The following is a 22,860-nucleotide window of genomic DNA, read 5'->3' as shown; positions in this document are numbered from 1 at the left end:
GTCAACAAGCAATATAATTCTATCTAAACACTGATAAATCGTGCCAGCGGAACCACAGACTCTTGACTACAAACTTTGCGAAAAAATAAGCCCGGAATGCAGAGTCGAGAAAGCATCGGTTACTTAAAGGCGCCCGAACCTCAGTTTGAGTGTTCAAACCACGCGAATCGGTGATATCGGGGTGTACATGAAGTGGAGTGGCCTCGCCGATGTCACTCACTTTCAATCACGTGCAATCTAGCTTATTAATCTGAGGAAATCACAAGTCAATGGTAAAGTGACGATATTAGGTTATAAAGGACAAATACGTCCAAGGGGGGGGAGCTGGAAACAAGCAAATCCAGCTATAGAACAATGAAAATAATAAATATTGTCCCTGGTGCCTGTTTGTTTTCTGTTCAAGTTGGCGTGAGGTTGTTTGGGTTGTCGGCAAAGATTGTGACGTATTCACTTTCTCACGCTTTTGTATTCTGTGAACCAGCGAGCAGTGTTGAGTCGAGGTTCGCTACGATGGGACGCGTGATGTGTTTCTTAGGAATGGCAATTTTGATTTTATTATTTGCGGCCCAATGCGGTGCGGCGTCGGATTCCGAAACATTAGTTTTGAGACCGATTGCTAGTGAATATCAACATGTATCTACCAAGGCTGGAGGTGAGTTCAGTGTTAAACGTCAGTTTACTTGTGATTCTACCACCATCACTGCCAATTCTTTGCTGTGTTGAGGGAACGGTTTAGAAGTGAATCTAAACGTGGGATCGTGTTTATACGTTGCATTATCAGTCACTTCAGAAATGTTACCGCTTACCTCAAGTCATATGTCAAACACGCCACGAGAAATCACCGGGCACGTTCTGTGTCCTTTATTTACAACTAAAAGTTAAACATAACAAACTATGGCAACTCGTGTTGGACGGTGGAATTTTGTCAGACTAGTCACAAATTCGGTTTTAATTTTATTACTGTGTAACGCAGAATACATAGTGCTCAGTTTTTTTTTTTTTGAACGAGTTTTCCTTTTTCTCTTCTAGCAACGTCTACAGACTTTGAAAAATTTTACACTAAGTGAAAGCGGATGAAGGTGACGGCGACAAAGACGTCATTCCTAAGTTATAAGCTCTGCGGCCGCATTTGCCCACATTCCAGCGAATATTTCGCGCGGTAGAAATTTCTTTTCCGCATTCAAGTTCAGTTAATTTTAGCCATCTCGTAAATTATAGCACGCGCCATTGAGCAAATGAAAATGGCGTGAAATTTCCCGGACTTCAAAGTTTTAAATTAGGCGCCTAGCCCAGACGGGCTCTTAGCGCCAATACCTGAAAACAGGCAAGCAAGTGTTTCAAAAGTAATCGGGTTGTTTCTCACAGTAAAACTTCGTATGAATGGCCTAATTCGACCTTTGATATATGAGCAACTTAGACGAGCTAGAAATAGCAGTTTCTTGAAACGTTATGAAATAATTTTAGCTGGTATTGGACAGACCTTTGTGAAGTGTATCCGAACTCGTCTTTTTGTACTTGAGCGCCATATACTAGCACCCTTAAAACATCGCAATTCTATTCAATGATCTACAAGGCTAAAAATCCTTCTCATTCCTTCACGAAAACAAAGTGGAGAGTCTTTCGCGATGTTATTGGATTGGTCTTGTATCACAAAAGTGCTTGAAACCATTGAGTGCCATGAAATCAGTTAGCTATCTCTTTAATCTAAGCTAATCTAGCCAACAAAAGACGTTAGTGTTAGGAAGGAAAGATCGTAGCGCTAATGCGCAATTGTTTATTAAACGAAACCTTTAAAACAAGGCGGCATTCAAGTAAGGTGTAAGTAATATGATAACAATTCGTCTTCTTTCGACAGGCTGCAACTTTGGGTTTCTGCACTACGATATTGGTGACAGCTGGCATCCGGACATTACCCCATTTGGAGTCATGTTCTGCCTCATATGCACGTGCAATAGGGTAACTCACTAAACACGCACTTTCTTGGGTTTTACACGCACTTTGTTGGGTTTTTTCTTGAGGTACAACATTCAATGTTCCTTCGCTTAAACTAGATCCGCAATTGAATAAATCGTAAATGAAGAGATTAGCTGCGTGTTTAGACTCATAAAAGAAGAGTTTATTTGTTCAGACCGAAGTCTCCTTAAGCCACTCCCCTCAGCTTTTTTATTTCAAGTGGATAGATTCTATCATTCTTGCCGACTCAAAAACCGGACCCCACAGAAAGCAGCATTAAAGAGCTTTTTCAACTCCAGTTTGAAGTGGAACTTAATCGGTTTTAGGTATCGGCGATGATGCAATTAACAAGCGATTGTGTCGTTCATCTCCCACATAGTGTCTAATGAATTGAAGTGACTTGTACGCTAACTCCTTCTCTCTTTTGTTCTCACTTCATATCAACTGCACAGCGTTTTATTTGTTTGGATAAGTATTCAATCACCAATTAAAGTAATCCCTAGCACAAGCATTGAGAAAAGGCTTTGTATGTTATTCAAAAAAAGACTTTGTAATTAACTTATACTCCCGGCATGAGCGCGAAACGGTCTTACGCATTTTACGAGACTGAGGAAGCCATTTGAAGTTCTCTACAATGACTTGTGGAAGAGCAGTTTAGAAATTTTTGTCACTGAGAAAAGTATTTTGTAGATCAATTTGATAACGAAAAGAAGACTAACACTTATTTGGCCTTATTTGTTGAACTGATTATTCGTTGGACCGCAAACAAAACTTATTCGAGTGAACAAAAAGATTCCTCAGTTACCACACGCAAAGAACAAGGAAGAGAATGATTTTATCTGAAATTTAAATACGCATCTTAGGTTCAGAATGAAGAAATTTGTTTTAAACTTCTTTGATGCTGTGAGATGATTTCAGACAGGGAACAAATCCAAAGGGAATGCAAACAGAAGAAAATTAACTGACTTTCTTTGCAAACAGCTGTTTTTTTTTGTGTTTATTTTGTTTAAAGAGTCCGTGTCGAACACGCAAGGAATCGTTGTTGTAAGACATTTAGTTAGTTGTCGGTAAAAGAGACTTTTTTTTTTCGCAAGCGTCCAGTAATTAAATCATTTCGATTCTAGTCGGTTAGCTTGGTTGATCGGCCCCTCATTGGTTAAAATATGTCTATCTAATTTGAAATCTTTAATTCTTGCTCGTCCCAGATCCCAAACATACTGACAACAGGAAAAGTGACATGTCGTAACATACGACACCGCTGTCCAACAACCGCGTGCGCGAGGCCTAAGGTCGAACCAGGACATTGTTGTCCGTCCTGTCCGGACGGTGAGGCAAACATTGTAAATCTTTTATTTAGTTCTTCTACTGTAAAATAATTAGGATCTAACTACCTTGAAATAACACTTGATATTACATGTGACCTTTCCAAAATGCTTTAAAAGTAAAAGTATTGTTTTGTTTTTTCAGAGTTCATATCGTTGCTGACCACACCCGGAGCCTCAGTTTCCTGCCAAAACGGTCTCGGGCGTGCGCACTTCACACTTGTGCGGAACACGCTCAGCATTTCAATTCGCTATGAGGGGTAAGGAATAAAAGTTATCTTTGACGATAAAAACTTGTTTTTCAAATGAAAAAAACGATTTTAATTTGTCTTGAATTTCCAGGCAAAGGAAACTTCGCATGGCGTCCTTTATGGATACAGAAGGTTCGGTGGTTAAGGAGATGAACATTCAACGCAAATCGATAAATGGATCCCAGGTCAGTGATGTTTTATTAGCTGTATGCTACAGATTTGTTCTGAGGTTTTATGCATGTTGTAATCCACTTTCATCTTTGCTGTTAGTAAGCGTCCTAACTTCCTAAAGAATTCTTGCCATTTGCCGAGTACCGTTCTATAAAATTCAACCATTATTTTCGTTGTTGTTATAACCTGGATGATTTTTGTTCATCTCGAAATCATACCGCTATAAGCAGTTTGCTAACTTGCTTTCGCGTCCCTGCATGGTAATCATTGCTGATCAAATCTCCTAACCAATTCTGTAAGAAAAGTGTACAATGTAGTTAGAAGAAGTTTTGAGTAGATACTTAGAATCTAACAATTTGCACCCTGCCTTCTCTTTCTAGGTATGCCTTGTATGGAATCAACTGAATAACAAGCAGATCGAATCCCTCAAACAAGGAAAAATTAGTTTCGCATTGAAGCTCAAACGCCAGCAAGCAGCAGGTTTAAAAGGAGACATTGTACTGCACAAATCCTACTCGAAAGGTAAGTTTATTGTCAAGGAAGCCGAGAAGTATAGCTTTATTCATTTGTTCACTTCATATGTAAAGGTGAACAAGGGGAAATTAAAGGTAGACTGGAAAACCAGCCAGAAATTTTCCATGCGAATTGGTGCTACTGAGACAGTACCGAGTTATTTTTTAAAGGAGAAAATTATCCTATTGTTTCAAAAGAGATCTTGAAACACTCGTTCACGCTTACGAGAATTTTGAAACGGAACAGTGAAGACACTCGCTTACGGCTCGTGATTCGATAGTTTTCTCTTTCAATCTCCAATGGCGGAGCCTGTTCAAGGCACATAACGTAATGAAAACACCGGAAATTAACGTTGTCTACCTCTTAAGTAGTTTTAATAGCCACACAAATGTTTGTGGCTTTCGTATAATTAGGCTATAGATTATCACACGACAAGAGATGAAAATAGAAATTTAACACGAAGGATGCGACTGGGAAACTGCCTAGAGGGAATCCACAACCAATAAAATTAAACGCCAGTCTACTCATGGCAATTATCGTTGGGCTCCTTTACAACAAGGCTCTAAACAAAACTGTTTGTCTTCGAAATGGCGTTTATAAAGCGGCCTTTGAGCCAAGAGATGTCCGTTATCGTGAGATCGTGAGCAGAAATATTGGAAGACGACATTCTGGTGTGAAAAAGACCTTTATAAGTGTTGTGCCGTGTCCTTTGTGATAGAGGCTTGATTAGTTATCATTGACTCACGCCGTGTTATTGTGTTGGTATTAGTGGAAGTACAACGTTTTGTTATATTAATCAGGAGGAGAAGGTAGAATTCATGTGGCCCGAGGCACTATAACTGACGATAATTAGCAGCAATACACAAGTGATTACAAGATCGTTTGATAAGCTACAGCCCTGTGATCACGCACCTTACAAAGTTTTTGCAAACTGCAATTTCAAAGTGCAAGTTTTTAAGTTCATCGTTCCTGGTCGACTGGCAACCCTCCCCTGCAGTCTTCAGACTCTATGTCCATTTTTGCTCCTATTTTTGTTTTCTTTTCATCCCTATGATGTTTTCCACTTGGGAATGTTAAATGCTTTGAGATTTCTTCGATATCAAGCTACTTTTGAAAAGCGCAGAAAATGTGTTAATGAATTAGTATATCGTGACCAAAATCTGTTAAAACACGAACGATAAATCATTTTGTTTAAGTAAAGTTCTTAAACCTTTTTCCCTTTTCTTTTTCTTCAGAGAGCTTTGAGGCGTTGTTGTCATCTGACGATGAGACATCCAGTGCTCTGGCATCTTTCGACTTGGCCAAGAGCGGAAAACTTCTAAGGATATATCTTCGTTATAGTGGATCTCACACTGTAGGTTAGTAGGGTGGGGTGGGGTGGAAAGATACATTCGACATTAGCTGGATGGGGTGGGATGTGACACTTTAGCTAGTTATTTGGGGTGAAATCTCAAACAGCATGACAGTGGGGTGGGGTGGGGTGGAATCACGTGCTTAAAGGTATTTGGGCATTTGGGTGGAGGTAGAGAACTCTAAACACCGATAGAAAAAGAACATGTAACGTTTAATATGTTTTTCTTCCCCCTCCCACAGGTTCAGCAACTCAGGTTACCATCAAATTAGTAAGAACGCCCACTAATAACAAAGGTGCTCGTGTTGTGAAAGTCATCAGCACGTCACAAGTGAAGCAAGAGGTGAGTAATTCATAGCCTTTAGTTCCGTTGCTTTTTATTCAGGCCACGACCGCACTAATGCGCTTTCATTTGAAAACGCGTAGTTTTTGATGCATTTTCGCTTGTCGTACACATTAAAACGGTTTCAAAAGTGGAGTCTTTTGAAAATGCGTAGTTTTGAAAACGTTCCGTGCTGTGGATAGGTGAAAACGGAGGCTTTGAAGACGGTGACGAAAAAAGCGTCATAAACTGTCCCTTTCAGCAACGTTTTCGGGCGGTTTTGTGTGGACGGTAGCCAAAACCGTATCAAAAAGTGGTGTTTTCAAATGAAAACGCATGAGGGTGGACAGGTAAAAACAAAACGAAAACGCTGGCGCGGGCAAAAATATAGTGCTTCGGTTTGGTTGAGACGAAAAGGGATACTTTAAAAACGTATTTTTGGGTCCGGGGCCTCCGTTATTCCCCAGACAACTGGGCATTTCTTAATCCCTTACCTTGTTATCAACGCGTACAGAAAGACGTTTCACAAACGTTTCACAGGTCTTGAAAAATATTTGTTTCCCCTAAGGCATTTCTTTATGGTTTTAACTTAGAATTTAAATTTAAATTAGCAAACGGCAGTATGCAAAATTTGTTATTAAAACTGGCTAACCTTCATTCTCTAGCTGACAACTGAATGATATGATACCAAATCGCTATCAGGATGTTCTAGTTAGTTAGACAATTCATCGAGGTTTTCTTTGTACTTTTGTTTAACAATAATTCCTCTTCAAACCGAATTGCATAAAGCTCATTCGTTATAGAAGGTAACAGGAACTCCTTTCTGAGGAAACCCTCAAGAGTCTAACTCAGAAAAGAACCTAATTCAGAAAAGCAAGTAGCAAGCCCAACCAGCTAACAATTAGCTTTGCAGGTATTCAGAAATCAAATTAGATATTACCATTTTCTCCCACAGAATTCGGTTTTTAAAACGTCATGGGCAAATCCAGCTCAGCATGCTCTGAAGTGGCTGTCACGTGGTAATTTAGACATCACAATGATACTGAACACCGCTGACCAATCAACTAAACTCACTGGTCGAATAGGCATCAAAAGAACTTGCAATAGTGAGTAATGGATTGGTAAATAAAATAATAAATAAAATACGCTATCCTTTTTTAAATTTAACCATTGTCAAGGTGATAACCCTATGAACTCAAAAAGTAGCTTTTATCAGTAGCCTTTGTAATTGTTGAAAATGTGTCGACTGTAAAATTCAAATCATGGCAAAATATTTCGCGGGATCAGCTCAAAGTACCTTTGATTTTAAAAGAGCAAAACGTCGGCCCAACAAGCTTTAACAAGAAGAACAATCGGCCAATCACAGGTGGCTGAACGTAGTCACGTGCCGGTAACAACCAATCAGGTTGACTGATTTTGCATCGGTACGGCTAAAATGTAAGATTTTGAGAATGAAAGTCAAAAACCGAAAAAAGAAGAGGACAGATTAACAGAATAAAAACTGTGTTTGCTTTTCTCTCTCAGCCATCGTTTGTCAGCTTTCTGGCCGAGAAGCCCCTAGGCCGACAATGACAGGAGCCAGCGGCTATGCCTCTTTTGAATTCATTAACAACGGTAAAATACACTACCAGGTAATTAGAAATAAATTACAGTAACTTTATTTTGAAATGTCTTGGTTACAAAACTTTAGCACTTGATTATAACGGTTAAGATCATCCGATATATGTTTCAACTTTCTAATTCCCTGGCTCCGTCTTTATGTTTTACCATTGACATTAGTTTTCAGTCAGATCTGTGTTTTGATACAGAGAAGGGCAAAAAGGGAAGGGGAGCGGGAAAAAAGGAGGATGGTCTTTGAAGCAGTTTTGTACAGCATTAGTTTTCATTCATAATTGTGGTTTGATACAAAGAAGAGCAAAAAGGATAGCGGACCAGGAAAAGCGGAATAAGCGGATAGTTTCTAAAGCAGTTGTGAAGTACACCGAAGTGAAATTTAATCAAAAAGATCACCTTAACTGGAAGTCATAACGGGAACAGGGACCACCCTTGCACTGAGCTTTCAATATTAGCCTTTCGAGGGTTATTACTTCTTCATGCTTTTAACAACTTTTCTAAGACATGCAAGATGTTAATTATATGGTATACGTTTTATTTCTTGCAGATTTTTCTGTCGGGACTTATACATAATGTGACGCAGATCAGTCTTCAAGCAACAAACCGCAGGCAAAACGTTAAAAGACTCTCTCGACTTATAACCGCTGATGAATACGGCCGAGCCAAGGTTAGCTTGTTGACAAATTTGAGCGAGTAATTGACTAAAGTACATCTTTGTATGGAAGTAACTTATTTAAGTGTTTTGATATTAGACATGGTATTCAAATAGGTAATTGAATTCGCTTCGCTTCTTCAAGTATATCTCAAAGACCGTGATAGACTGCAAATATTACTCTGTCTGAGAGCCAAGACTTGACAGAAATAATTGGCTGAAGCAGACTCGTAACTCTGGCCAATCAGACGGGCGAATATGACTACACATAAGTTCATTTCGGCTGTGTCTTGTTCGAAATAGTTACAAGCTATAGTCGTGGACATGTGAAATCAAGTGTAGAAATAAACTTGAAACTGGCCTGAAAGTGGCGCGGGATACGACTAAAAGTTATCATCTGACCACCCCGCTGGAAACACGTAGAAATCGCGCCCAATTTAACAGGCCATTTCGGAGTTGCCCTAATTTTGCTTCTGTGTTAAAACGAGTTTTCGTGCTAAACGGAATTCACATGAAAACGAGTTCCGCCTACAGGCTCATTTTCATGCAAATCAAACTTATTTTCATATGAAAGGTTTTGCACGGAGACTCGTTTTGCAACAGAGGTACAAGGTAACTCGGAAATGATCTTCTTTCATTTTTGCTTTAAACTCTTGACGTCCTCGGCAGCTGTGTCTCAACAATATGGATCCGACCGTAGTTCCACGAGGGAGTGAAACATAAGCGATACAGCAATTGTCGTGCCGGTTATGACTGCAGTAAATACCCTTTCATTATTGCGTTTCAGGTAACAGGCGTTTGGGAGAGACCATCGTTTACAGAAATCTGCTGGCTTTTCGGTGGAGACATGTTCATCAATGTTCGAACGACGGCCAACACGATTGGCGAATTACACGGGCAACTAAAGCAGTTTACCTTCCGGGGACACCATATGTCATATCATGGTGAGAATTAAAAAAAAAAGGTGTGAGAAAAATGACTCAGCTTTATTTTGTAATGATAACGTTTTATCTTCCCCCAGATCCACCGATTATGTTGTCTGGCAACGAAGTGGTCCCCAGGATTCAGACGGGTGCCGCCGGGCAGGCCTGGTTCTCACTAGACAAAAATTGCGCGTTACACTATCACCTGATGTTCAGCGGCATGGACCGCGGGCGACGGAACTTAATGACTGCGGAACTCCAGGGTTTTGCGGATTATGGCGAAGTTCCTCAGCCGTATAATGAGCACGTGCACTTCTTACGGTCCTTTGAAGGAGAAACGGTGCGTTGCATGTACCAGATGCATTAAACTTAAGCTACTTGCAGATAAAACAAGTGAGCTTAAGCGCGGTTTTTTATGCATTATGGCCAAACAGCAAAAAAAGTCGCTGTTTGATAGATAAACCATTGCGTTATGCTGAAGCAATTTGACCACTTTCTCACTCGATTTCATACCGGATCTCTAAAACACTCGCGCAAATCTGCAAACATAATATAAAAATGTACGACCTCGAAAGTTTTGGCGCTGGCCTTGAAAGAGTATTTAAACCTTTCAGACTTAAACGAGACGCTACAATTAACTCACATTTGCTGTTAATTAAAGCCTTGCGAAACTTATTTGTACTGAATGGTTTGACGCTTTTCATAGTACGAAAGAAACTAAAAATCAGTGCGTTTTCCACATCGATTTAAGTCTCGTGATAAATGTTCAATGAAAAACCGATTATTCAAGAGCAACGTGCCAAATTTAATTTTTAACGTTGGTTGTAGTGATTAAGTGGTCCATTACAAACATTTACAGCTTCAAGTAGATAACGGTGAATCTCGTATAAAAAATAAACGCCGGAAGCGTTAACTGAGGATTTAAACACAACACTAAGTGCTCAGGAAGGTGACTAACTACCTGAGTCAAATTTCTTGCGCGAAATCGCATTGAAACTCTGCGATTCTGCAAACTTCTAAAAAGCGCACTGCAATAAACAACATCTCAGCTAATCCTGAAACTCTTGTAGGTTTCTGGATTTGCACGCAACCTCGATTTTGTGTTCCTCGACAATCTCGTTCGCGGATTGGTTTATTTGCAAGTGAGCAGTGAGGAAGTCCCGCAGGGTGAGCTGAGGAGCCAGGTCATGGTCAACAGCGATATTTGTAGGAAGCGGTTTCCCGATTTACAGCAGGGAGTCGCGATGGATGGCTGGTGTTTCCATGGCAACAAAGATTACTATAACGGGCAGACCTGGATTTCTGAAGATGACAAATGTACCTCGTGTACTTGTGAGGTATTTTAACCTCAGTTGAGTTTTGCTGCGTCTCTTATAAACTTAAAAATCGGGATAAGCTCTGGCCTGAAGGGCCACTACAGGACTCTTTTTTTTCTATAATAATCCCGGATTCTCTGATGCTGATTTTCCTGTTTTTATTCTTTGTAGAACTCCGAAATCGTTTGTTCTCCACTCGAATGTCAGCGGTTAAACTGCACAGAGGCGCCTATATTACTACCTCATTTATGCTGCCCGGTTTGTCCAGGTATTTGACCTTTACACTATTTGCCATGGGTTGGTTGTTCATATAACATCAGAGGAAGCATATAGCCCCTTTTCGGTAAATCGTTTAAAAACATCAATAAGCCGGCCTGATACCAAGCCATCAAAGCGTCGTTAAACTAACCGATGCATTAACTAGAAATAATTTTCATACTTTTTCAGCCATTGAGGAAAAAGTTGTCATATACTACGAGAAGAAGAATAGACCATCCATGAAAGGATGCTACGTGAAAAGAGACAGGAAAGTTTACCCAGCAGGAGCTGTGTGGCATCCGTTTGTTCAGCCGTTTGGTTACATGAGATGTCACGCCTGCACTTGCCTGGTAAGCGGCCGAACAAATGAGCAGAAGCGCGCGCACGAGCTACTGCTATAAGACTGCGCTTTAATCAACCTCGTTTCCAGGCTCCTTCTTCTTTGCCTCCTTTGAGGTTGCACTTTAATGACACCAATATCTTAGGCCTAATGTTCTATTTTTTTCTTCAGGCAAAATCAGAGGAGATAACATGCACCAAAGTTAAATGTCCAGATCTTCAGTGCAAAAATCCGATCAAAATGCGCATGACAGACTGCTGTATGCGCTGTCCTGGTAAGGAATTTAAGACTACTTTACGTGCATGAGTTTTGGAGCTATTTATCTTAGGACGACATTATTCTGAATAAAGCTGCTACGCTGCTTCACTGCAGCTTTTTTTTTCAGACGAAAACACAACATAGTTTTGGTTTTGTTCTAAGGCCACTTGTGATAAATGTAACAGCTATTCTTAGATACACACTTCGTTCATTTCTATTCAGATGAAGAGGATGAGCAATCAGATGACAGCAAAGTCCCGAAAAAAGGTAACATAAAATGACTGACGCTCACATTATCATCTGTAGCATTAGCAACTGATAGTGACAATATAAGCGGCCAATTTGCAAGGGTATTTACAATGGAGACCCGAAGACAAGGCCATAGTAACAGACGAAAATGTAGTATCGGACTTGTAAAATGAATTTATATTTTTCATTGCTTTTTAAAAGCATAGAACCAATAAAATGATGTAATTGATTGGTTTAAGAGGGGACGAAAGATAAGAGAGTTCATTCCAAATATAGGCCTTATTTCCCTTCAAGGTTATTTTTAGATTTGTTGTTCAGTTCTCCCGTGGTTAATGACACCACGCTCGTTATGTAGCAATGATCGCAGAGGATGAAAACTATTGAATTAAAGTCGCTTGGTCTGTCCAGGTAAGTAAAGTCCGCGTCACTCCTGGGATTTCTGAAGTGATCTAAAAATAGCTTGAGAGGGATTACCTTAGCAATAAGGTCTATATAGGGGATTACCTCTCTTGTACTTATCCACTCTTAATTGGTCCCATTCTGTATCGATTATCGAAATCACAGAATGCTGCATATTTTGCTTGGGTTGTACAGCATACATTTCATGTTAGATCCGTTCCTTTTGAATCTGTTGACAATTTTTTTTTTCGAAGCGGTTATCGAATAGCATAGCTCGTTATATCTACGGTTTTTTGGATCTGTAGGGTGCAACTTTCGTGGAAATGAGTACAAACACGGTCAAACATGGAAGCCATTTATCCCGCTGCTCCCTTCCAGATGTATCACGTGCAAGTGTGAGGTAAGAGGTTTTTCTCAATTTGTGGAACGCCGGGCAAACAGCGAGAAAGGATGGTGCTGACTTGGGTGTGTCAGTGTAGTGGAACTCGTGTCAAGATCGGCCTGTATGAATTTTTTTTATTCCCCACCTACTTAGGCAGCGTTCACACTACGCCGAAGGAATTTGAAAACACAGCTTTATTTCTACGGTTAGGCCTACCATCCACACTAATCCGTCACAAAAACGGAGGTTTTCGAAAACGCTATTCAAACCAGAAGAATTTGAAAACGCCGACTTTTCATTTTCGCGTGGACGGAAAACATTTTGAAAACGGAGCTTTTCGGAAACGATGGCGTCACGATGTAAATCATGGGATTTCCTTGACCGAGTTTTCCTGGAGCAAAAATCCAAAAAGAACCGGTGATTGGTGCGTTTTTAAATTCTTGCGGTGCAGCATGTGGACGGAAACATATGATACATTTTCAGAGTGAAAGCTGCGTTTTCAAATTCCTCCGGCGTGATGTGGACGGCGCCTTATAGAGTGTTTTAATGCTCTGTTGCACTGCCACCTTCAGTCAGCCATAACCCTTCTCAGGCTGGCGTTTTAAAAAGCTTGCTTACCATTTTCAAAGCGATAATTTTCTAGGTCAAAGACTTAGGGTTATAATTAGAGAACCCTTGAAAGAACAACCCTTCCATCTCTAAACGAAGGCCACTTTGCCTCACTCTACTCGAGGCTCTAGAAGACAGAATTCCCCTGCATAACTATAGGTTTTCAGCGTAACTATCTTATCTCTTTTCAGAATGGAAAAACAAAGTGTAGACGTACCCAGTGTCCTAAAGGACAATGCAGAAATTCTATTGACGGCGCTTCGAAAAGTTGTTGTGTGCCATGCTCAGGTAAACATGCAGATTGAATCACTCGCATTACTTGTTACCAAGGTTTAGTTATTGTGTTTGATTAATTATACGTGTGATATGTTCTCGTACTGATGTCCTGAAAACATGTTTGACTGAAAATCTGCTGTTCAGAGCTGATGTCAGCTACATTACTCAGTTATTCACCTGACAGGTGAAATGGTCCCAACTTCGTTGGCATAAAATTTGGGTCCAGTCCACGAAAACAAAGGCTTATTGTTTTCTGACCACTCAGAAATATTTTGATGTAGAAAACTTAGCCCATTAACGAATAAAACGAGCTCCTAAATAATTCTGAGCATTTTTCATGTCACAGGATCTTGAGACTGATTTCAGCTTCAAATAATTCGTTGTAAATAAGAAGTAGGAGTGAGACAGTGAGAAGTCCAGAGGCCCGGACTCAAAGGAAATTAAAGTTTCGGTGGACGAGGTCCCCCGCTGCAACTCTTCGCGTACCAATTCTGACGGGACGGGGCATACAAGTTCTGATGTAAAGAAAAGGCGACAGAAGCCGCATCAAGGAAGCAAGACGAACGAGCCACAGCTGTCTAGTTCTTATGCCCCTCGAAAGAAAAAAAAGGGAAAACTAAACCGGGCGAAGTGGCGATATCTAGAAGTGCGCTAAAAAATCGAGGGAGAAAATGTGTTGGCGAAAATGTTTCCCTTCACGGTCAACAAAAATGGAAGTGGTTCAGGCCTCTCCCCTTGATCTGCTATTAGATTAGACGGCAGGAAAGAGCTCTTTATTGTCTCGCTTCAACGCGCAATGTTGAATTCACTTAGTAAACACAAGTCGAAAATGATGTGCGCAAATTTTATATTCATTTCATGTTCGTTGAATCTTGCGCGCAACAGTTTCAAGATCGAAACTATGATGCATTATGATTACATGTATGTGTGTCTTTGTTCAGTTCTGGGCCCCTCTTTGTCACGCAACGCTACGCTCGTAACGTTGCGTGACAGAAAGAGAGCTAGGACTAGACTTTCATGTTTGTAGACTAAGTCATCCAGAGCGCATAACACAACGGTCTTCAGCTGCTACAATATTACTGACGAATAGGTACATTCCAGTGTGGACAGAAACATTGAACAACACCAACAACTTAATTCTTTTGTAAATTGTCCAAGAAATCGAACAGATCTTTTGAACAGTGATTTAAATTACAGCAACCCACTGTAGTGTAAAGAGGGGTTTGTACAGTACCGAAACTGCTAGGTTACATCACAACCTGTGAAATAGCTTTGACATTATCGTTAGTTAATGATAACACACTGAAGGTAGGCCCCAGTCTCTTTCCCTTACTGTATTCACCAGTCTCCCTGCATGCAAAACACAGAAGCAAGAGCCTGGAAACAAGACTGATGATCACTTTCGCTTCTGAAGGCCTCTCAGAGCTTCATACATGGTTTCTCAAAATTTCTTCCTTGTTCCCCTTTAGTAAATTCCATTGCTCCCTGAAGGGCCTAAAGCTTTTGTCCAAAGTTCCCATTAATAGTAGAGATATCTGTTGTTCCTTCAAATAGACCATGTTACATTTGTCTGTTCAGTGACCTAGCCTTTGTATGGTAGCGAGGCAGGAGGTGACCTTGTTTTGATAAAGATCTCACTGTTTTTGTTTTGTAAATCAAGTTGTTCTTATGCTAACTAGTTTGCATTTACATGAGAAAAGCAGAGGCCTGTATCAAAGCAAGGTCACCTCCAGCCTCGCTTGCAGTCAAAGGCCAGGTAACTAAGCACACAACTGTAAAATGGCCTATTAATCCAAAAAACATCCCTTGTTTCCTGAAAATAAATGACCATGTTCCTTTGCTTCTGCAAGCTCCTGGGAGGCTGTCACTTTATTGTATGACAATGCTACAAGCCGTAGAATTTAAGAGAGAGTTTTGTTGTGCTGATAATGACCTATCCTAAAGGCCGACTTACAGGGGCATGTTTAAAACACGAAATGGTGAACTGGCGCTATGGTTAGCTTAAATAGCACTCAGGTTAGCCTGAATATCACTGAATGGATAGTGGTTAGCTCTCAAATTCAAGGCTTGACCCTTACAGACACCTGTATGTCACATTGACTCTTACTCGTAGTGTCATTTGTCATTTTACCATTTCATGTTTTAAACATGCCTGACTTAAAGAAAACTTGATGAGTGAAATATTGCCTGAAAAAGAACTTGCTAGATAGGGTTTAGCTTCAGGATGATTAATTTACATACCAATAACATAGCTCTGGTTGCTATGCAAAAATTATGAAAGGAAATACATGTCTGGTTAGCGATCAGATGAAGGTTGATATTTTTTTATTTATTGAAACAAAAATGAAACTAACTTAATTAATGATTACCATTGTTAATGTAAGTTTTGTAGATAAATTGAATAACGACGAAAGAAGTGCTTGGAATTTTCCAAGTGTTAGTTTTCTTGTCAATACTTGCTTTGTAGATAAGCGCAAAAATTTAATATAAAGTTAAAAAGAAAGACAAGCCAAAAATGAAACAATGACTGCAAGAAGTCTCTTCCTAACTTATCAAATGAAAATAACTTATTTTACATAGCCTTGGAAACCAGCTGCCCTTCCCAGGGGCTCCCACTCACCACTGAGTGAGAAAGGCCTGGGAAAAATCCACGAGAGGGCCCTGGTTTCCATGGCTACAGCTCATGAACCCACCCAACGTTATCATTTGCAGTTGAAACTGACGTTAAGTTATATTCTGTGGTAAACAAAGGAAGATTCCTTGAAGTATTAAAAATGTTTAAAGGTTTTAAAATGTTGTCATAACTTATTTTGTTCTTTGGTTCTACCAAGTGAAAAGCAGTTTTGGAATGTCTCAACCGACGACCTTCGAATTCATTTTGTCAGCCAAGTCAAAGCCAAAAATCCCTTCATCTTTTCTCCATTTATAGCCATATGTGTGTTATAGAGATCATCTGTCTTTTTTGGAAAGAAAATCTTTATTCACATTTGTGCAATATCTTTTTTACGAAGTCACATTCCCCTTAAACTGTAGCATCTGACAGTAATAACTATTGTTAATTTGTTAATGTACAAAGCCAGTTCCTTTTTAAAATGAACAAGAACTGTCAATCATCCAGTGCTTGCGGCAAGTCTTCAGAGTTCCTAAATTGTTGATTGAATGTGTTTCCCAAACAAGCAGATACCGACACAACAAACACATTTAAATAAAGGACTGGGTATTTTTTTAAAATAACAACAAAAATTCTTTAATATTATTGTTGGGTGTGGATTTTTCAAATACATTTCTCAAATAATTCATCAAGTTCAAAAGACATCATGACCATGATGGCATTTGGATATCTGATCGTATTTAACGTAGATTTTTACAACAATATTGCAAATGATGGAGTTTTTGTTTTGACAGAGAAGATATATCATTATCTTGAGAACAGTCAAGACAGTGTTTGACCATATTTCCAAACAACTCAAAGTTTGTCAAAAATACTCTGCTCAACCTCATATTTTCACATCTCTTCTTGGTGTTTGGGAATGTGGTTGACAAAATAAACATACAATACAATTGCACCGCCTTTACTACATGTGCAGTGACATACAACTGGCACTGTATAGTGTTACGACTATCATATATTACTAAAATACAAATTGTCCGACTTATTTACTTAAAGCATATAACTTAACTTCATGGACAACCCCTCGTGGAAGGGCTGAGCTCTAATTCTCAACTGACCACTGAAGCTTGTCCTAATCCAAATCAAGAATACTAAACTTATGAGAAATTAATACAAATCAAATGAACTTGAGTGAAAAACTTACAGTGGTTTCATTCAATCGCAGATACAAATCCAGTACCATAACTAAAAATATTACTGTACATCTTTGTAACAATAACGGTCTGTCTTTTAAAACTTATGATTTCATAACATCACCACTGTCTTCCTTGCCTCTGTATTTCTGTTTTCCGTAAGTGAATGGTAGATATCGGTACCTTATCATATGCTGAAAATGAAAGCAAAAAATAAATAAATAAATACATAAAAATGAAAGCAAAAAAAAAAAAAAAATGAATTCAAAGCAAAAAATAAATAAATACGTAAAGATGTAAACATGTTCAAATGCGTAAACATGTAAGCAACCAAATAGGCCATATTCATATTCTCACGTATTTGTATTGGACTGGAACTAGCTTGCAATGAGGCTCACGTGGAGGAATATCATTAAAAATGGATCCATGTCATTTGCATTTGAAAAGACTCCCCACATTAGCCTCACTTGCAAGCTAGTTCCAGTCCAAAACCGAGAATACAAATATGGCTTATTAGACTCGCCTTGTGGAATTTGGAGAGAATTTTCAAATCTCACTCGTAGTGTAAATCCTTGATTGTACTGGCATCCATACGATTACCTATACTAATTCATTTGTTTATTTGTTTGTTTGCTTGTGAAATATTGTCATGTTTCTGAGCATGTTCATCTTTTGACTCACCTTTATTTGCCTCTTCATTGTAATGACAAAAAGAACAATGAAGTACATGACTAGGATGGGCCAGAACACAGGAATGTTAAAAAATTCAAAAAATGTACATGTTATGGCAATAACAACAGCCCTTGTGGCTGCATACCTGCAAGGAAAAAAAACCACAAATAAATTTGCTAATATCGCAAAAAATGTCCTCTTTTCCCAAATACCGGTAGTCTTTATCGCAGCTGTTATTTTGCTTTTCTCAATCAAGGGCTGTTGATACCTGAATAATTGGCAAATTACTTTCCAGAGGTTTAGCAAAGGACAGCTCAGCTTTCATTGGAAACGGGTAGGCCAAATCAAAAAATGAACAAAGGGTGTCTCTTATCAGTCATACTAGCACTAAGCATTTTAATAAACAGCAAATGCGTGTGACTAAGCTCACAGAGGTAACAAGATCACACTGTTTGATGAAATGTTTGACCATTTAATAGTCAAGAACCTTCAACCTTTCATTTAATTCACCTTTTTTGAGTCTCTTCAGTCTTCCATAGAGACACCCATCTCTTAATTCTCTTACTAGCATGTTTGTGTCAGACACCACAAGACAACAAAGAATAGAGTGTATGTAGCACTTGATGTACAGTGGAGATCTAAAATTGTAGATTTCCAGACTCTAGTTAAATGTTCTAAAGAAGACTTACCAGAATTTAAACTCTGGTAATCTTCTAATAAATGGTCTGAACTCTTGATCAGCTTTGGTGGGGAGTTCTGGACCATCTTCTTCTGTAAAATAATACAAAAATTGTCTCAAAAGAACAAGGACAGATCAAATAGAATGGTTGTAAATGTCAGGTTTGACTCTGATTCCTGAGGTGTAAAGTGACTTAAGAGTATTTCTACCCACAGCAATACAAGACAGTTATCATTCTATTGTCATGCTATTTTACCAACATAATTGGGTAAAGAGGAAGTGCAAAATATGAGCCCATATTGCACGGTAGAGCCATATTTTGTTTTTGCCATTGGCATGTGCCTTAATATGTGATTGGTAAAATTTTTGGATAATGCAGGATGAATTTCAAAAACTAGAAGCAGAAAATTATACTAGAAAATGACAGGAATATTAAATGTAGAAATGACATCAACTCAGAATTTTTTTTTTCGAGTTGATGTCATTAAATTTTGCAAGTATTGAAATTGTACACAAATACGTTGTAATTATAATGTACTAATCTCTGAAGTCTTTACATGTTTATCCTGCACTTCAAATGCATGATGTTTGTAATATACACGTGCATACAGTGTTTCCCGGCATTCTACAGCATACCTCTACCACTATAAACATATTATATATTATACGCAATTAACAAGAAATAAACACACCTAAGTCCTCCTCACCTAACTCTTCTAAAGCTGGATCAATTTTAGGTGTCAGGAATGCAATAAAGAGATTAAGGTGGTAAATACCAAGGGCATATGTTACTATGTACCAGCCCTGCAAAGAAAAAAAAAACATATATCCATGGAAGACTATTTTGTATTGAAACATACATGTAATATGAATGATTGCATTTATCCTGAGCCTTTCCCACTCAAAACTAAAAAAAAAGAATGATATTCAATGGCCTGAAAAATTATACATTGATGATGTAACCTCACACCATCAGTGTCCTGGCATCAAGTTAATAATGATGATGATGATGATTATGTGGATGCCAACATAGCTTTATATCTATAGATCTGTGTAGTATTTCTGATGCTGCATTAAAATAGAATTTTTGTACACAACTGACAACTGACACTTTGATGTCTTTTGAGGAGGGAAAGAATATTGAGTAAACAAGAAGAGATGCACAGTACATGTAGGCCTAATGTTACACTGCCTCAATATCAAGTATGGAAAAAATGCATGATCTTCTTGACAAAAAGCTTTCAGTTGTCATTTTGGTGCTCAAACATAAAGTCTGACCATACTGTAAAGTTAGTCTGTCAATTTCAAAATTTAGTGGGAAAACGTCCAATGGCTACATAACCAGGGGTTTTATTGCGGGCTGGCCACTGGGCAAATTGACCGGCTGTGAGGATGATTTTCCTTGCCTGGTTTGACCACGTAGCAAAAAGTTTTTCTTATAAAGAAGTTAAGTTTACATAGTTTTTCCCACCTTTGAAAACCAGTTGCCACCCTGCTTTAAAGGTTAATAAAACCCCTGCATTTCACTAAGAAATGTTTTGGATACTCATACCTGTAGATAAAATACCCTGGCAAGAAACAAAAGTGTCAGGACCAGTGTTGCAGCCCATCTAAGTGGGAGGTGTGGCACTGTGGTGTCCAGAAACTTCTGGTATCTCTGTTAAAAAGAGTCATAGATGTAACATTAAAAAAAGTCATAACATACATTTACCACATGTCGTGTATGTACAATCGATTCAGCATATACAATTAAACAGTTACCAAGAGATTACAAAGAAGTAATTAATGGTAAAAATTGAAGATGAGTTCCCGTACACAGGGGTTTCAGAATGTTTTGGAAGTAGGCGTCTGCAGCTGGAAGAGTAGCTGGCTGTGACAAGTTAGGGGCTGCAAGGCCATGTTACTCTGCTGTCTTAAAGATTTATATATTATTAACTTAACCCATGCTTTCCTCAAAATCAATTGACAAATCTGTCCGTTTTGACAATATTATTGACAATACCCTTGCTCTGAGGCAGGATGATAGTGCTTTCGAAGTTTGGTAAGGGTTAGAAAACCTGGCGGGATTTAAAATCAGTATCTGCACTTAAAAGTAAAAACTGGCAGTTTTGAAATATTACCTGTGATATAGTTATGAAAAACTTTTTGACAAAGCCTGGTTGAGCTGGACGGCTATCTTCTGAAGCTTCATCCATCTCGCACTTTCTACAGAGGAAAAAATCCAGGCATTTGTGATCACTCTGAAATGTAATGGCTTATGTTTTTTTAACTTTTCTGGTGCTCTCAAAACCTGATTGATTTTTACAACAGTACAAAAAAAGCTACATTTTATTCCTTTATGATAATAACTTCCATAGTGGATTAACTAGGTGAAACATGAACACAACATAGCTTTTTGCAACAGTTGGTAATTGGATGATGGCCGAACAACGATTTTGTAGTCTCCTAGTCTTGTAAAACCCCAGCCATGGTTAGGTTTAAAACAGCTTAAAATGTCAAAGACAAGAAAAACTACTCTCTAGTGTTCAGAGTATGAACAAAATAATAATAAATATTTATTCATATTTAAAAACAACTTCCTGCAAGAAAAAGCTACTGGCTGTATATTCTCCTTTCTTAAAAAGTGCTGCATCAAAGCTTTTAGTGTCCATTAGTCTCATTCCACATGGAAATCCCAAGGATGTTTTGGTTAGGGGACAGGAAAAAATCCTGGACTCCCATTTGAACTAGACCTCCTACTTGCTGATCCCCTTCTAAAAGGGGGTCAAGGAGGAGTATCCAAATTTTGTACCATTCCTTTGGTGGGGGTGTTTTGTCTTGGAGGCATTTTGACCTTTAAAGTCATGGCTGGACATGCATTCAATGCCTGGACAAATCTTTTCATCATCAATAACCTCTTCTCTGCTGGAGACATGTAATCTGTCTAGACAACTTGGTAAAGAGGTCTTTATGCATGTCTGTGCTCCATTACAAATATGCTGTCAAAGAGTCATTAAGGCAAGTTTTACTACAAAGCAAATTATCTGCTTAACAGCAAGTTCAGTGATATACTGAACGAAGTAAGATGACTTAGTCTGACAGCAATCTTTCAAACAACAACAAAAAGCTTATGTTTGCAGCAATAAGTCAATATAATAACTTAAAATTCGTATGAAACTGACAAGGAAAGTTAAGTCGTAAACTGAAAAGTTAAAAGTAAAGAAAAGCCAACGTAGGTATTCGCCAACTTAACAACTTTGCTATTTAAAATGGCACGAAGCCGGAAAAGTTGTTAAGATAAAGTTGGCAGACACTGTAAACCTGCTAGAGATTATTAAGCTTATGTGTTAGAACATGTCACTTAATTTTCATAATATTGCTGACAATTAATAAGACCACAAACTGCTCTGAAATTACCTACGGTCTTTTCGTATAGTACATTAATTCTGTTGAATATCAGCTGTGAATAATGTATACAGCTGTCGACCGATCGCACGACCATTAGTTTAGAAATCACGAAACATACCGGAACTAAACTTGAAGCAACGAACTTCTGTCAAAATAACCATCCTCAATCGAACGATCTCAAATTTTACGAGATGCAAACACTTCTATAAAAAACTTACCTATGCTCAGAAAGTGTTGAACACCTCAGCCACCGATTAGACGTATCAGAAAGATCAAAATTCTGTATAATTCCTAGCCGTTTAAGACGCCACGTTGCAAACTACAAAGGTTTTATTCAGCGGTTAAACGTGAAAATGTATACGTAACAAAGAGATTCTGGAAGAGCATCATGGGTTTGAACAGTATCTCCTTCATGTAAAATTCTACCATTTGTCATAGCGCTTTGACACCTTTTCTCACATGGAGTTTCAGGCGGTTCAACGTGCTTCCATCGACAAATTCCTACTGCAAGGTTCCTCGAGAAGCTCTTTTGGTTTGAAACTGCGTGTGTTATTTTTGAATTAACTGTCTGGTTTTTTTTTTTGTTGGGGGGGGGGGGGGGGTTATTTTTGAAAAGCTGCAGCAACAACAAAGTTTGGACCACACTGAACAAATTTAAGCATAGTCTTAGCTACAGCCACGCTCATAAATTTAAGACGTAAAAGATTTTTACCTAAAAAGCTCATATTTATTATGATATATTGCATTTTCCTGTGAACATAACAGGGTTATGAACATATTAGAAGCTTTGCTGGGTGAAAATAACTGAAGGGCAGAAAGATGTCACATTAGGCCTGCTGGAGGGTGGTGGTGATAGTAGGGGAGTTGGGGTGGGGGGAGGGGGTGGGAGTTGGGTTGTAGGGGGGTTGGGTTGGAGGCCAAGGACATCGAGCCCCACTGGAAATTTCAGTCATAATACATAGACGGGTTCTTTTCAAAATTTGATGATGAACACCCCCGCCATATTTATTGGGGACCAATTGCCTCAGTTTTCTGAAGTTCCAAAGTAGTGACAGTAGTTGTCACAATTTCTCACAGAAATTAGTTGAGCAGTTTGCCAATGTTCTTATAATTATTACTTTCTTGATAGACCTTAATGCTCCATGCTTATTGTTTTTTC

The 22,860-nt window shown here is 38.8% G+C and overlaps 2 protein-coding genes across 3 annotated transcripts; one reads left to right on the top strand and one right to left on the bottom strand.

Annotated features, from left to right (window-relative positions):
• Window positions 1-372: 372 nt before the first annotated feature.
• Window positions 373-15,952, top strand: LOC110063766 (chordin-like). Its single transcript, XM_020770761.2, has 21 exons — window positions 373-652; window positions 1,856-1,956; window positions 3,159-3,279; window positions 3,421-3,535; window positions 3,618-3,711; window positions 4,078-4,219; window positions 5,446-5,568; window positions 5,804-5,904; window positions 6,839-6,989; window positions 7,408-7,514; window positions 8,045-8,164; window positions 8,937-9,093; window positions 9,171-9,412; window positions 10,143-10,409; window positions 10,560-10,656; window positions 10,836-10,996; window positions 11,158-11,260; window positions 11,467-11,511; window positions 12,198-12,292; window positions 13,075-13,171; window positions 13,506-15,952. The coding sequence occupies exons 1-21, from the start codon at window positions 511-513 to the stop codon at window positions 13,511-13,513; spliced, it is 2,589 nt and encodes an 862-aa protein (XP_020626420.2). The 5' UTR covers window positions 373-510; the 3' UTR covers window positions 13,514-15,952.
• Window positions 14,996-22,052, bottom strand: LOC110063671 (protein RER1-like). 2 transcript variants are annotated; one of them, XM_089282197.1, is made up of 7 exons: window positions 21,920-22,052; window positions 20,435-20,519; window positions 19,867-19,971; window positions 19,007-19,118; window positions 18,325-18,406; window positions 17,645-17,780; window positions 14,996-17,157 (listed from the first exon to the last, which is right to left on the bottom strand). In XM_089282197.1, exons 2-7 carry the CDS (start codon window positions 20,507-20,509, stop codon window positions 17,068-17,070), a joined length of 600 nt encoding a protein of 199 aa, XP_089138323.1. In that variant the 5' UTR covers window positions 20,510-20,519; window positions 21,920-22,052; the 3' UTR covers window positions 14,996-17,067. The 2 variants fall into 2 exon arrangements, with proteins under 2 accessions (XP_089138323.1, XP_089138324.1); XM_089282198.1 differs by having other exon boundaries at window positions 19,022-19,118.
• Between the last annotated feature and the right edge of the window lie 808 nt (window positions 22,053-22,860).

Source organism: Orbicella faveolata, unplaced genomic scaffold (genome assembly GCF_042242905.1).
Source record: "Orbicella faveolata isolate gen_17 unplaced genomic scaffold, um_ofav_v1 contig_12, whole genome shotgun sequence".
NCBI lineage: Eukaryota > Metazoa > Cnidaria > Anthozoa > Scleractinia > Merulinidae > Orbicella > Orbicella faveolata.
This window is presented reverse-complemented; position numbering and strand designations above follow the sequence as displayed.

Excerpts from the sequence above, each read along its gene's own strand:
- LOC110063671 (XM_089282197.1), bottom strand. The coding sequence starts at position 20,509 with ATGGATGAAGCTTCAGAAGATAGCCGTCCAGCTCAACCAGGCTTTGTC. Across the intron at positions 19,972-20,434 it reads TTTTCATAACTATATCACAG|AGATACCAGAAGTTTCTGGA; the intron begins GTAATATTTCAA and ends TCTTTTTAACAG. Across the intron at positions 17,158-17,644 it reads CAATGAAGAGGCAAATAAAG|CATATGATAAGGTACCGATA; the intron begins GTGAGTCAAAAG and ends TTTCATTTTCAG.
- LOC110063766 (XM_020770761.2), top strand. The coding sequence starts at position 511 with ATGGGACGCGTGATGTGTTTCTTAGGAATGGCAATTTTGATTTTATTA. Across the intron at positions 5,905-6,838 it reads CGTCACAAGTGAAGCAAGAG|AATTCGGTTTTTAAAACGTC; the intron begins GTGAGTAATTCA and ends TTTCTCCCACAG. Across the intron at positions 6,990-7,407 it reads CATCAAAAGAACTTGCAATA|CCATCGTTTGTCAGCTTTCT; the intron begins GTGAGTAATGGA and ends TTTCTCTCTCAG.